This window comes from Carcharhinus amblyrhynchos, chromosome 14 (assembly GCF_965287045.1).
Source record: "Carcharhinus amblyrhynchos chromosome 14, sCarAmb.v2.hapA, whole genome shotgun sequence".
In the NCBI taxonomy this organism is placed as follows: Eukaryota; Metazoa; Chordata; class Chondrichthyes; order Carcharhiniformes; family Carcharhinidae; genus Carcharhinus; species Carcharhinus amblyrhynchos.
Genome location: NC_137337.1, coordinates 39086972 through 39101060, shown reverse-complemented (window position 1 = coordinate 39101060; position 14089 = coordinate 39086972). Strand labels below are relative to the sequence as shown.

The following is a 14089-nucleotide window of genomic DNA, read 5'->3' as shown; positions in this document are numbered from 1 at the left end:
TTTAGCCTGACGCTAAGGGGCAATTTAGCATGACCAATCTAACCCACACATCTCTGGACTGAGAGGGAATCCACACAGACACGGGGAGAACGCGTAAACTCCATACAATCATCCTGGGCCAGAATTGAACTGCCGTGAAGTAGAAGTGTTAACCACTGTGCCACCATGCTGCCTTGATTATGGAAAACAAAGTGGGAAATTATTTCTTTGCCCCTTAAAGGGGTAACAGTGCATTATTTTTTTACCTCTGTTTGTGAATGAGCACAAGTGAAGTAGCATTCGTTGTTGGACTGTTTTCAAATACACCGTATTAAAAAAGTTCCTAAAATCTGCTGCTGTAAAATTTCTTGATTAGACACTCGAGGGTTAAACTAATGCATACACCATTCCTACTCTTTAAATTCACTGTCAAAAACAAAGGGAATAGGAATCTCCAGCAGTTCACGTTCAACTGTGACATGAGAGATACACAAGGGCTGAAAACTAACTACATCAAAGCGTAGAGTGAGCAAGAAAAAAAATTTACAGTTTTATTAATGCACGTTTTCCATCATAAACCAAAGCACAACTTTGAGATTTCACAAGAGGTCAACTTGTCAATTCTAGAAATTTGTGTAAAGGTGTCTATCTTTAGATAAATTATATTGAAGACTACAAATTTCTGAATACTTAACAAGGTATATGGAGGTGTACACAATACTGTTGATCCATAAGATGGGAGAGTTTTGGTTGGATTTTGTTTTTCCTCCCATGTCAGCTTTATTTTTTAAAATCCTTCAGAATCAAAAGCAGAATGGCACAGTTTGTGAAAACAAGAAATTGTTTAAAATGTTTACTCCCTCTGGCAATTGCTCAATTTTTTTTCTAAGTAGTCAAGTGTTGGGCTGGGTGCTCATGAAAAGGGAGATTCCGTGCTCAAAGTGAATGACTCATTTTGGACTAGATTTTTTAAAATTTAGTGGAAAGTTCTCCTAAATAAACAATAGCATTCTATACAAATTTCAAGATGAATGGTTAAACATGAATGCCTTACAGTATATTGCGTACATACCATATTAAACATAGTGCACCATTATTTACTTAATTGCCAAAAACAGCTGTTTAGTAACATATCTTATTCCACTTGATGGAAATCAACTTTTGCATCAGTTAAAAAGGTTAAATTACCCCAAGTAAACATGAAAGCAAGCTAAAAATAAAAATTTGTTCTGCGTGCAGGTTAGGGGTAAGCGGGGACAAAGGATTACAATCTCACAAAGCACCACATCAAGCCAAAAGGCACCAAGTAACGTTCTACCCTCGGTCAATATTGTTCCAAGTCTCATGGTCAAGTCAAACTTCAATTCCTCCCTTAGACAACTAAAAACAACTGGAATATTGAATATTGTACAGTGGGGTGCATGGGAAGAGTGGAGATACAATGCTAAAAACACCAATTTGAAAGGAAAAGAACCTCAAATACAGCACTGCCACTAGACTGAAGACTGCCAGTACCTGCACTTGTTTCTTCAGGGCCTCATCTGTAGTAGCTCGCTTTTGTTCTGCCGTTACCAGCTGCATAATCTTTTGTTCAAGTTGTTGTTTAGAGACCATGGTATCAGTGAATTTACTGTGCAAGCTCTGGACTTCTTTGGTTTTATTACCAATTTCATTTTCGGCAACCAGAAGTTTACTTTGTAAATCTATTTTAAAAAATTACAATATAACCATAATTAACGAGTTAAAAGACACTTTCTTTTGAATTAATGCTTCGTACCAGCTAAAAGGCATTTATTATTATTTGCTGTACCGTCAGGTTGTTTCACTAGCTGCCCAGTTTATCAACTGAACAGTTAAACTGTTAGCACCCTCTTCAACTAAAATATATGGTCAATCGATCGCATCTGTTTAGTTCATTAATTTAAGTATCTACATAGCTATAGTAATGTTTAAAGCAGAGAACGCCAGATATTACAACTAACAACCACTGTCTCCCATTGTTGACTGATATACAACATAGCATTGTCAGGTGCACAGAATACAGTGGCCTGGTTTTGTGGCAAGGATATGGCAAAGCTGTGTCATAGAGTCAACTTACACTCTACCCGCACTTTGTTAAATGCGGAAATCAGGAAACTTCTCAATGCTCTGATGGAACTCTACACAGAAAATAAAGTGGCTTCTATATTGTGCTTTTTGTACAAGGTCAAAGCCCTTTTCCAAAAGACGGTGGTACTGATTACATATTGCATTGTCTTTCAACACCAGGAAATTCACCCAGTTTGATTCGAATGAGAGACCATTATAAAACCATGGAAGATCAATGGAATCTATTCATGTTCTTCTAATACACATGAGCAAACAGAACACCAAAACTCTTAGTGAAACAGAAGGACATGCCAGCTGGAACACTGCGATTGTTTTGTTGATGCTCCACTCTAAAGGGATGTGAAAATTCCTCATGTGCTGATACACAGGACTATCTGGAGCTTGAAATGCTGAAAGTCACTTGATTTGCAGTGGCCATTAAACAATTAAAATATTGGCTGAAGTTCACAATACACTGAAACAGGACAGCATCTTCACTTTTTCCCACATGATTTTACAACGAATCAAATAGTCTAACTCTCACTTTCAGGTTTAGACTCTTCAATCAGATTGAACAATCTTCACTGAGTCATGAAGAGGGAACTTGCTCAAACTGTTCACAGATCCCAGATAGAGGTTACTGTGTTACATTGTCATAGCAAAGTCCACTAAAACTCCATATATTATGGTTGCAGCTGTTCGTTCACCAGTGATCACAAATCCAGGCCATTATGGCAAGTCTAGAACTAGCAATATAAATTAAAATGTGCATGAAGTTAAAAAAGGGACAACTTGGTTTGGATTAAGAAATACAGAAACAGCTGCATAAATATTCTTAATGTCTTGCAGTAGAACAAACCAATTGTTCTCCAGCCCTTCTCTACCCAATCAACTCACAAATAAGTTAATGAATTAATTGGAGAGCACTTCTTTGCACCATGGGTACAATACCACGCAATAGGTGACAATACAATTATGACTCTAAATAACGTCTGAAAGAGTGGTAGAGCTCAATACCAACTTTCAAAAAGGGAATTGGCTAAATATTACAAAAGGGGAAAAATTTTACAAAGTTGCAGAACTAATCAGATAGCTTCTTCAAAGAGCCAGCACAAGCATGAAGGGTCATCTAACCTCCTCTAAATGTTGCACCATTCTGACACTTAAAGTACTTCAGTGGCTGTTAATAATTCCCTAGATTTTACATTATATCACATTAGGTGAAAAAGGAATGTACTATGCACTACTGGCCAAAGAAATTTAGAATCATAGGAATTTCTGAAAGTGTGCAATTTGATTAACCTACACTTTGCTGTCTAAACTACTGGATTTGGACAACAACTGATTGGAAGGGGTTTATTTTAAAAAACCCATATTTTGGATTAGTTAGAAAAACTCACTATTTGGCTGAATAATAGATATTAAAATGCAACACATGCTCCTTTTAAGGAATAGGGAAAATGTAGTTTGTTCTAATGTTTAAAAAAAAGTACAAATCCCAAGGTACATAAACATCCTGTAGAATCCATCAGCCAATGAAAAGAAGTCACCACTGTTGGAAACAGCAAGACCAGCTTAACTTGGTAGAGATCAAACCTAAACAAAAGTCTACGCATATTACAACAAAAAGAATCTGATACATGGTGTTGAAAAAAATGCATCGTTGTACAATAGGGTACCACAGCAGAATATGGGAACCACCCAAGTATGGAGGTACAAATCACTGGATTTTCTACCTTCTCGAAGGTACACGGATATCAGGAGATTAGCAGAGTAAATATGTGGGATGCAAGTATAGGGCTTGGGTGGGACTGTTGTCACAGAAGGCTTGATGGACTGAATGGCTTCCTTCTGCACTATAGGGATTCTATGATAAGGAACAGCAGCTCAATTCTCATCTTAAGAGATTATCGTAAAAGCATTTAGAAGAAACATCAGGCATTGCATTTCCAGTTGAAATTCAACCATAATGCAAAACCCAAACTAATTTCTCTAAATTTAAGGAGGGCTCAGCCACCAAAGAAAATATTGACATGCCGAGTCAGCAGATGAATATTCTTTGGCCCACTTAACCCCTGCAAAACATCCAAAGCTCATCATAGTTGGGTGGTACACACACACAGTTACCACACAATGGGGAGCAGAAAAAGGACCCCTTCTTTACACCTGACAGACTTGCTGCACCTATAATGGGTGCACAAGGGACTAAATAGTAAATGCTTTCAGACCAAAGACATTTTTGCGGCAGATACATTGCTGATGCACATCTCACATGAAAAAAAGTGTGCAATGTCGATTAGCATCCAGCTCTGCTGTCCAACCTAAAGACGATCACTGAAATACCTATATGCCCTGATTCAATCAAGATGGTGACTGGCAACCAGAGAACTGCACTGGTGCAGAGTTGCCTCCCAAGGTGTGAGAAAATTTAAAGAATAAGAGGGATTAAAAATGATACTGCTAAAGACAATCAAATATCTGCCCCAGACAATTACCTTGTTTTGCTCCCTGAACTTCTGTTAGCCTTTTCTCATGCTCTGTAGTTATGTTCCTGAGATATTTTTGCATATCCTCTTGTCTTCTTTCAACTTCCTCCTGCAGCTGAGTCTGAAAATAAAAGCAGAAACTGTTAACATAAAACTTGTTTCCTGCAATTTTAAAAGTATAAAGACAAGATGTTGTTAAAAATGAGACCTTTGATAAGACAAATACATTACACGGCTCAGTACTTTGTAATTAGTGGAAAGGAATGATAAATATCTAGGTCAGATTTTTTCAGCCAAAGTCAGATGTGATTGATTAACTTCAGTGGACACATTTGTCCAATTATTTATCACAATATAGTACTCAACTTATTCCATGGAACAAGAACAAGCAACACAAAACGTCTTGCCCTTGGGACTCGAAATACATGTCATAAGTGACAAGATTTGCTTTAAGAATCAAAGAAAAACATTTGGAACCTTGATTGGTTAAGTAAATGGCAGATTAAAAATACAATATTAAAAATATAGCTATTTCAGTGATCGTCTTTAGGTTGGACAGCAGAGCTGGATGCTAAATCGACATTGCACACCTTTTTGAAATGAATAAAGAACAGAATATATTAACTGCTTTTCAAAGAAAGGAGCAGAAAATATTTCGGGGTTCAGCTACATAACTGAAAGAACCATTTGAAGAAAGTTATAAAAATACATATTTACATTCTTGGTTTTACAACTTGGGCACTGAATATTAAAAAGAGAATGTTATACATATGGAAATAATTGATTAGGTTTCCACTAGATGATTGCTATATCCTGTTCTGGACATTCTACTTTAAGAAGGATGACAAGACCATTGAGAAGACACTGAAGAGATTCACTAGTTAATCCAACCAATTAAGAGACTTGTAGATGGGGAGAAAGGAGAGAAACTGTGTCAACATATAAAGAAGGATTCTCAAGAGGAGATGAATGTTCAAAACTATAATGGATTTTGATAAAAGGGTAAGCCAGGAAAACTATACTCACTGACCACTGAATTATGAAAAGGCATGAATTTAACTAAAACATTAAGAGGAAGCTTAGGAAATATGCTTTAATGCAGTAACCTATTACAACACGGTATTTCCTAGTAATAATGGAAGCAGAAACCATTAAGAAAATGTTAAAAATGGAATGGATAAATATTTGTAAAAAAGGAAGTTTTGCAGGAAACCTGGATAGCGCAGGCAAACAGAATGAAATGGATGGGTCTTTCAGAGTCACAAGGAGTTGAATGACTTCCTGTAAAAGAATTATACAATATTCACAACTAGATTACAAAGGATGGATAATAAAAAGAGATAATACAATTTTTATTATAATGTCTTTATAAATTAAGAGCTTCACAGGAGAACAAAATAGGACACCAAGTCACATAAGGAGATTAGGTCTAATAACTATTAGTTAGATGGGTAATGATGGGTATAGAAGGATATAGGCCAAATGTGGGCAATTGGGATTAGCTTAGGGTTTTAAAAAAAAGACGGCATGGACAAATTGGACTGAAGGGCCTGTTTCCATGCTGTAAGTCTCTACAACTATGACTCCATAAACAAATGTTTGGACAAAGGGATAGGTTTCTTTAAAAAAATGGTATGTCTTAAGAGGAGAAAATTGAAGTAGAGTTGGGAGGGTTGAGGTAACCAAAAGGTGTAGTCACCACTTGTGGAGCAGTAAAAAACTTTAGGTATACTGAAGAGGCAAGAACTAGAGTGCAGGTATATTAAAATCATTGGCTCCCTACACTGCAGATGAGGCTATTTGATCTATCAAGTCTACACTGACTTTCTGAAAGGGCACTCCACCCAGGCCCTTCCCTCTGCCCTGTTTAACTCCATTCATTTACTTTGGATACAAGGGGCAATTTATCATGGCCAATTCACATATCTTTGGACTGCTGGAGGAAACTGGAGCATCCAGAGGAAACCCATGTAGCTACAGGCAGAACGTGCAAACACTACACAGACAGTCACCCAAGGTGGAATCAAACCTGGGTTTTCGGCACTGAGACACAGCAGTGCTAAGCACTTCGTCGCACATATTTACGTTATTGGAGAGCATGAGACTGGAGGAGATGAGACAGATAGGCAGTGGCACTATCATGAAGGGGTTTGTGAAATAAAATTCTCATGTTTGTTTAAGTGAATCAAGGCATTGCTTGAATGGGAACCAATGTAGATCAGGGAGCATAGGGATTATAGGATAACAGAACTTGCTGAGCTAAGACATGGGTAGAATTTTATATGACCTCTGTTACTGAGTGTAGAATGTGGGAGATCAGTCACGAGTGTATTGGAAGAATCAAATGTAAAAGGTAACAAAGGCACAAATAAAGGTCTCGGCAGAAGATGGAACTGTATCAAAGTCCTGTTCATCCAAGACTGATTTAGTCTGATAATTTAGCAACAGTGGAGCAGTCAAGAGGTGTGGTAGTGAGGTAAAGCTGTCATGTGTGCAGATACATGCGAAAATTAACACTTTTTGGTTGTTAAGGATAGATGCTCGGGAATACCAGAGGTAACAATGCGGGGGTGGAAAGAGAAGCCATTGCAAGCAGCATTCTGGATACGATTAAATAGCTAAGAATGAACACAGGCGAGAGCAGGCTAACCCAGATGGAGTAGAGAGATGTTGGATGAGGATGGTAGGGGCAAATATGTCAGAGACTGCTGACGGAGTATGAAGGACACAGAAACTATGGTTTTGTCACAGTAGAGGCTGTCTTTTATGACTTAGATAAAGGCTGTTTTTATAGTAGCAAGGGTGGAAGCCCAATTTGAGAGTTTCGATAATAGAGATGGAATATGTTTAGGGATGAGGGGAACTGGAAGTTAAAAATGAGGCTGTAATTTGCAATGATAATCAATGCTCGGCTGCACTTTTTTGAAGAGCAAGTGGTAAAACAACACCTGAACACAGCATTGTTGACTCAGTTGTTATGGAGACCAGGAGGGTGAGTTGGGTGGGCAGCAATTTAGCATGTAGAGGGTCAGAGAGCAGGAGATGAGTCTCATACAAAATGAGTGGAACAGAGTATGAGATAGATAGGAGTGAAAAAAAGATTTCTACATAAATAGCACAAGAGGTATAAGACTGCAACAGAAAAGTTTCTGGTTCAAGATGTAAAAGACAAGCTTAAATAGTATTTGAAGTCATCATAACTAGCGACACAGAATTTTCCTTACTTCCTGGAGTTAACAAAAATAGTAGTACAGGGACTAAACCCAATCTATCAAATAGTTCATAATCCAGATCTCAATAAAGATTATGCAGAAAAAGGTCCTTGCACAAGTTAATATCGTATAAAGTTAATAAATTGAAAGCTTAGGAAATAATTCAAGTTACACTCTACTCTTTGCAGATTATTTCTGGCATTTCCTGTTTCATTACAGGAAATAAGCAAATTAATAAAATCCAAGTAATATCACTAGGTTCAAAATTAGCACCCCCAAATAACTGCATTCTGCAGCAGTTTATTGGTTCACCTTGCAGCATAGAATGTTTAATATACTAAATGCCTGTCTGAAAGTTTCTTATTTGAGATTGCTATTTAAAAAAAAAAGGGGCTGGGAGGCAACAAGTTCATGCAATTAAATTTTTATTCACTTACTTTCAATTTTTTAGTTTGGCAAAATTGAAATTTTCTCCGATAATCTGTGCAGCCACTGTCCTCATACCCAAACCCTGTTTGCATAACAAAGCATTTTTATACCTTAAGTTGTTGAACAGTCTGTTCACAAGAAACCTCCAAGCTCTTTTTCTGTGCCTCTTCCTGTTGAAGGCGATTTGTTTTCTCTGTTAGTTCATTCATTAATCTGGCATAGTCCTGACGCAGTTTGTTCAGTTCCGTTGACTGCCTGCATTCAAATTTATAAACCAATTAATGGCTTTACAGTTTTAAACAGTATGCTGTGCAACTTAAAAAATACTATTTTTCCTAGTTAACAATTTATTCCAGAGAACAGACATTTTTGCAAACATCATACACTGCTTTGGCAGATTTGCATTTTACAATGCAATTCAATGTCTGAATTTCTACACCTTCACTTTAAGGGCAAAATTTAATGCAGAATGAAAATACGTTGGGGAGAACATACACCATCAGTGACAGCAGATTGGCAGTAGGAAAAGATCATTTGAGCTTGTTGAAGGAACAAAACAAATCTGTCAAAATTGTGCCCACTTATTTCACAACCTCCTTTTGACTATGTATCTTTGAGGCAGCAATAAGCAGTCTGTCAGAGTCATCTGGCAAAATGCCTCATCACAGCTTTTGAAAGAAGGACCTAGCTTTGCTGGTGGTGAGAAGGGCACTCCATGTCAAACCTTTCATACATGTCTGAAGTCTCTGCACCACCACATGCTACCCTCCAAATGGCTGCAGGGAGGAGGAGATGGCTGCGCACCTTCCTGTGGAATGTGCCTTTGCAAAGGTCAGGAGAGAGATGCAGTGGTATTTGCTCATTCCAAGCAGCTCTGTGACAAAGGGCACTGTGCACTACAGGCTGTGCCCTGGGAAGCACACTGAAATGATCAAGTGCTGCTAGAGGCATATCAACTCAGTGAAAGATGCTCTTTGATCAACCAGAAATCTGATCTTCCGGTGCAAAGAACTGTCCTCCAAGTGTTGCAGACTGGCACATTCCAAGGTCCAGGAGTACATGCTGAGGGACGCACTCAAACATGGGGCAGCTGCCACCAAGACACAATGAGGAAAGGCCACCACACAAGGCCTTATAGCCAATGTACACCGAGGAGCTAGTAACTGGGCAAAGCCCCTTGGACTGTGTTTAATTCTAACTGTATGTAACTTTATTAAAGCATTGCATAGTGCAACATGTATATTGTTTGTAAAGAATTTTGCTTTCATAGAACATAGAACACTACAGCACAAACAGGCCCTTCAGCCCACAAGTTGCGCCGATCACATCAATACCTACCAATCCATAGACCTACTGATAACCCCCAATCCCATATACTCATCCAGAAGTCTTAAAAGACCCCAGTGAGTTCGCCTCCACCACCCCCGACTGCAGCCGATTCCATTCACTCACCACCCTCTGAGTGAAAAACTTACCCCTAACATCACTTCTGTACTTGCTTCCCTGCACCTTAAATCTGTGTCCTCTCGTAGCAACCATTTCAACCCGGGGAAATAGCCTCTGAGAATCCACCCTATCTATTCCTCTCAACATTTTATAAACCTCTATCAGGTTGCCTCTCAGCCTTCATCTCTCCAGGGAGGAGTCCCAGCTCCCTCAACCTATCTTCATAAGGCATGCCTCCCAATCCAGGCAACATCCTTGTAAATCTCCTCTGCACCCTTTCAATAGCTTCTACGTCCTTCCTATAGTGAGGCGACCAGAACTGCGCACAGTACTCCAAGTAGGGCCTGACAAGGGACTTATAAAGTTGCAGCATTATCTCCCGACTCCTAAACTCAATCCCTCGATTAATGAAGGCCAGTACACCATACACCTTCTTGACCACATCCTCCGCCTGCGAGGCCGATTTAAGAGTCCTGTGGACCCGGACCCCAAGATCCTTCTGCTCTTCAACACTGCTAAGGCTCCTGCCCTTGATAGTGTACTCGTTCATCCCACTGGTCCTGCCAAAATGGACCACTACACATTTATCCGCATTGAAGTCCATCTGCCACTTCTCCGCCCAGTCTTGCATCCTATTTATGTCCTGCTGCAACTTCTGACATCCTTCCAGACCATCCACAACACCACCGACCTTCGTGTCATCGGCGAACTTACTAACCCATCCCTCCACTTCCTCATCTAGGTCATTTATGAAAATGACAAACAGCAAAGGTCCTAGAACAGATCCCTGGGGCACTCCACTGGTGACCGACCTCCATGCAAAAAAAGACCTATCCACAACCACTCTCTGCCTTCTGCAGGCAAGCCAGTTCTGGATCCACAAGGCCAAAGCTCCTTGGATCCCATGCCCTCTCACCTTCTCAAGTAGTCTTGCATGGGAGACCTTGTCAAACGCCTTGCTGACGTCCACATACACCACATCCACTGCTCTTCCTTCGTCAATGTGTTCAGTCACATTTTCGAAGAACTCAACTAGGCTCGTAAGGCACGACCTGCCCTTGACAAAACCATGCTGACTATTTCTGATCATGCTAAACCTCTCCAAATGCTCATAAATCTTGTCCCTCAGAAGCCTCTCCATCAGCTTACCAACCACTGAGGTCAGACTCACCGGTCGGTAATTTCCCGGGCTATCTCTGTTCCCTTTCTTGAAAATAGGAACCACATCCACAATCCTCCAGAACCTCTCCCGTCTCCATCGACGACACAAAGATCATCGCCAGGGGCTCTGCAATCACCTCCCTCAGTAACCTGGGGTACATCCCAGCTGGTCCCGGCGACTTATCTATCTTGATAGAATTCAAAAGTTCTAACACACCCTTTTCCTTAATATCCACATACTCAATCTTTTCCATCTGCTGCAAACTTGTAGCAAAATCTCCCAGATCAGTTTCCACCGTGAATACTGAGGCAAAGTACTCATTAAGCATCTCTGCCATTTCTTCTGGTTCCACACAGACCTTTCCCCCTTCACCTTTTATAGGTCCTATCCCTTCTCTTCTCATCCTTTTACTTTTCACATATTTATAGAAGGCCTTGGGATTCTCCTCAATCTTACCCGCCAAGGCCTTCTCATGACCCCTTCTGGCTCTCCTAATTTCCCTTTTAAGCTCCTTCCTACAATCCTTATACTCCTCTAGATCCTTAACATCTCCTAGCTCCCTGAACCTTTTGTACACCTTCCTTTTCCTCCTGACTAGGTTCACCACAGCCTTCATGCGCCACGGTTCCCGCGACCTACCAAAACCTCCTTGTCTCATCGGAACGTTGTCGTGCAGAGCTCCAGACAAACATTCCTTGAATATCCGCCACCTTCCTTCTGTACTTTTCCCCAAGAATGCCTCCTTCCAGTTTATTTGTCCAATTAACTTCCTGACGTCTTCGTATTTCCCCTTACTCCAGACAAACACCTTCCTAGCCTGCCTGATCCTATCTCGTTCCAATGCAATTGTGAAGGAGATAGAATTATGATCACCATTCCCAAGATGCTCTCCTACCAAGAGATCCGTCACCTGTCCTGGTTCATTCGCCAGTACCAGGTCAAGTACAGCCTCTCCTCTCGTAGGCTTATCCACATACTGTGTCAGGAAACCTTCCTGAACACACCTAACAAACTCCTCACCCTTGGGATACAGGGGGAGTTTCTACTGAACTGAAGTACCTCAGAGTGCATCTTGATCTCTGGAGAAAATGTAAATGTTAGGTGGAATTCTCCCAAAGGTGTCGAATTCACCAGGGGGGCAGGTGGATCACACTGGTTTTTTCAGTGGGAGTTCACACTACAATCTCCAACACTGTGCAGAGGCCAGGAGAGTGAATATCATTAAATTTCAGGGAGCCTATTCCCATTGGAGAAGCTGAAATTAGTGGGTCTCTGCGCACATGCAGCAGCTCCAAACTGTCAGCCTCCCCATTTGCTAGCCAGTTTAATCACTGGCCAACCCAGGACCCCGCAGTGCTGCCTTCTCCCCACCCCGAACCCCACATGCTGATAGCTGCCCCCCATCCTTTTGCGGGCCAATAGTAAAATACTATTTAAATGCTACAAATTGCCACTTAACTTAAACTAATACTTATGACAACTAACATAGGTGTTGTAGCACATCAAGTCAAATTGCAAACTGCTGTCTATTCATGAAGTCAGTCAATTTACATTTCACACTGATTCACAAATCATAGAATCCCTGCAGTGCACAAGATGGCCATTTGGCCCATCAAGGCTGCACCAATCACAAGCCCACCCAGACCCTACACCCATAACCCCACTCATTTTATCCTGCTAGACCCCATAACATTAAGGGGTAATTGAGCATGGCTAATCCACCTAACTCGCACACATCTTTTGGCCGTGGGAGGAAACCCATGCAGACAGGGGGAGAAAATGCAAATTCCTCACAGGAGTCACCCAAGGCTGGAATTGAACCCAGGTCCCTGGCACTGTGAGGCAGCATGCTAACCACTGTGCCATCATGCTGCCCTATGTTGGGCTGTCAATAGGAAATGGTATGGTATTCAACTCCTGTACTGCGTCTTCACTCAATCACTTTGCACATTTCTACAGCAGCTGGAAGAATCAGTTCCTTACAAGTAACATGCACTTTCTTGCTTCTAGCAACCAAAATGCTCCTGTTACTTTCTGGAACTGATCTATATTTGCTCTTTGATACTTGACAACTGTATTGGTCTTTTCACTAAGTCTTTCCATTCATCTTTACATTTTGATGCCTTATTTTGAAGCATTGCTTCAGTTGTCAGGTTTCACTGCTTCCCACATCCACAAAACTAAAATTCTATCCAATTCAAAATTGGAGTTGTTTTTGTTTCTTGCTGCTGGATTCAAAACTGAAATACTTGCAACAGTAGGAGTTTGTTTCTTTTTTGAAGTACCTTAGAGTCAAAATTTGAAGATATCAAGTACTGTGAAGTTCTGGTCAACTGCAGATGACCAAAGTTAAACTCACAACTTGCGTTATATAATTGGCTGGCAAGTGCAAAGACCCTGGTCAGCCAAAATTTAGTGCCTGCAAAGCAGATATTTTCTAATCAGTTGCTGTAATCAAATCTTTATTTTCTTTTGTCACCCCTCATTTCCACAGCAAAGGGTAAGAAGCAATGCTCAAACTGTCCACACCTGACCATTGCCGAGACAGTGTATGGTGGCTGAATAAAAATCATGTCATTAGCAGCATATTCATATAAAATTTGATCTATCCCCACTTAAATATGGAAACAGATGAGTGAGCTGCACCTATGGGCAGTAACGGGCTTGCCATAACAGTTAAACCAGAGGCTTGCGAATGTTGCTGATGACCGTGTTTACTTTGTAGACCACCTAAGAGGCTCAGTAAATCTTAGTTTTAAAAATCACTAGTATTTTACCCTCTGCTCAAAAAAGGGGCATTTATATGCTAGCACTTGGCTTTGAAGTACAGAACAACTACTAAGTAATATACCATCTTTCACATAAGATCATTCTTAGTCATCCAGAAGGGGAAACAGCTGAGGCGGTTTAATCAGCCCAAGTTAATTCCAAACCTTCTAGTATCTTTTCTTGAAACACTGGATTCACACAATCTACTCTTCCTTCAAGAGTAGGAGAGGAGAGTCATGGAAAAAAAAACAAGTAGCTTAAATGGGAATAGAAAGTTTTTCCGAACTTTTTCCTCTCTGGATCTCTTCGATCAGAACTGACTTCTCTGCATCATGTAAGAGGAGCTTTCTCTTCTCACACTACACGACCTACACAGCAACCTGTTTCCTCAGTGCAAGTAGTGAACTAAATTGGTTGTCCTTGTAAAACTAGTCAGGCAGGACAAGGATGCAATTTCTGTCTCCAGTCAGTAATGAATGCAGAATTGATCAGCAATAAAAATAATTAATTTGCACTTA

At 40.3% G+C, this 14089-nt stretch overlaps 1 protein-coding gene across 7 annotated transcripts in view; it reads right to left on the bottom strand.

The window, feature by feature from the left end:
• Nucleotides 1-14089, bottom strand: part of ktn1 (kinectin 1) — a 118432-nt gene that overhangs the window by 58481 nt on the left and 45862 nt on the right. For all 7 annotated transcript variants that reach the window (XM_080202749.1, XM_080202747.1, XM_080202750.1 and 4 more), the window contains 3 exons: nucleotides 8305-8449; nucleotides 4563-4674; nucleotides 1495-1682 (listed from right to left, as the gene is read on the bottom strand). In XM_080202749.1, the coding sequence (XP_080058875.1) occupies nucleotides 1495-1682; nucleotides 4563-4674; nucleotides 8305-8449 (445 nt within the window). The remainder of the gene's footprint in view (nucleotides 1-1494; nucleotides 1683-4562; nucleotides 4675-8304; nucleotides 8450-14089) is intronic.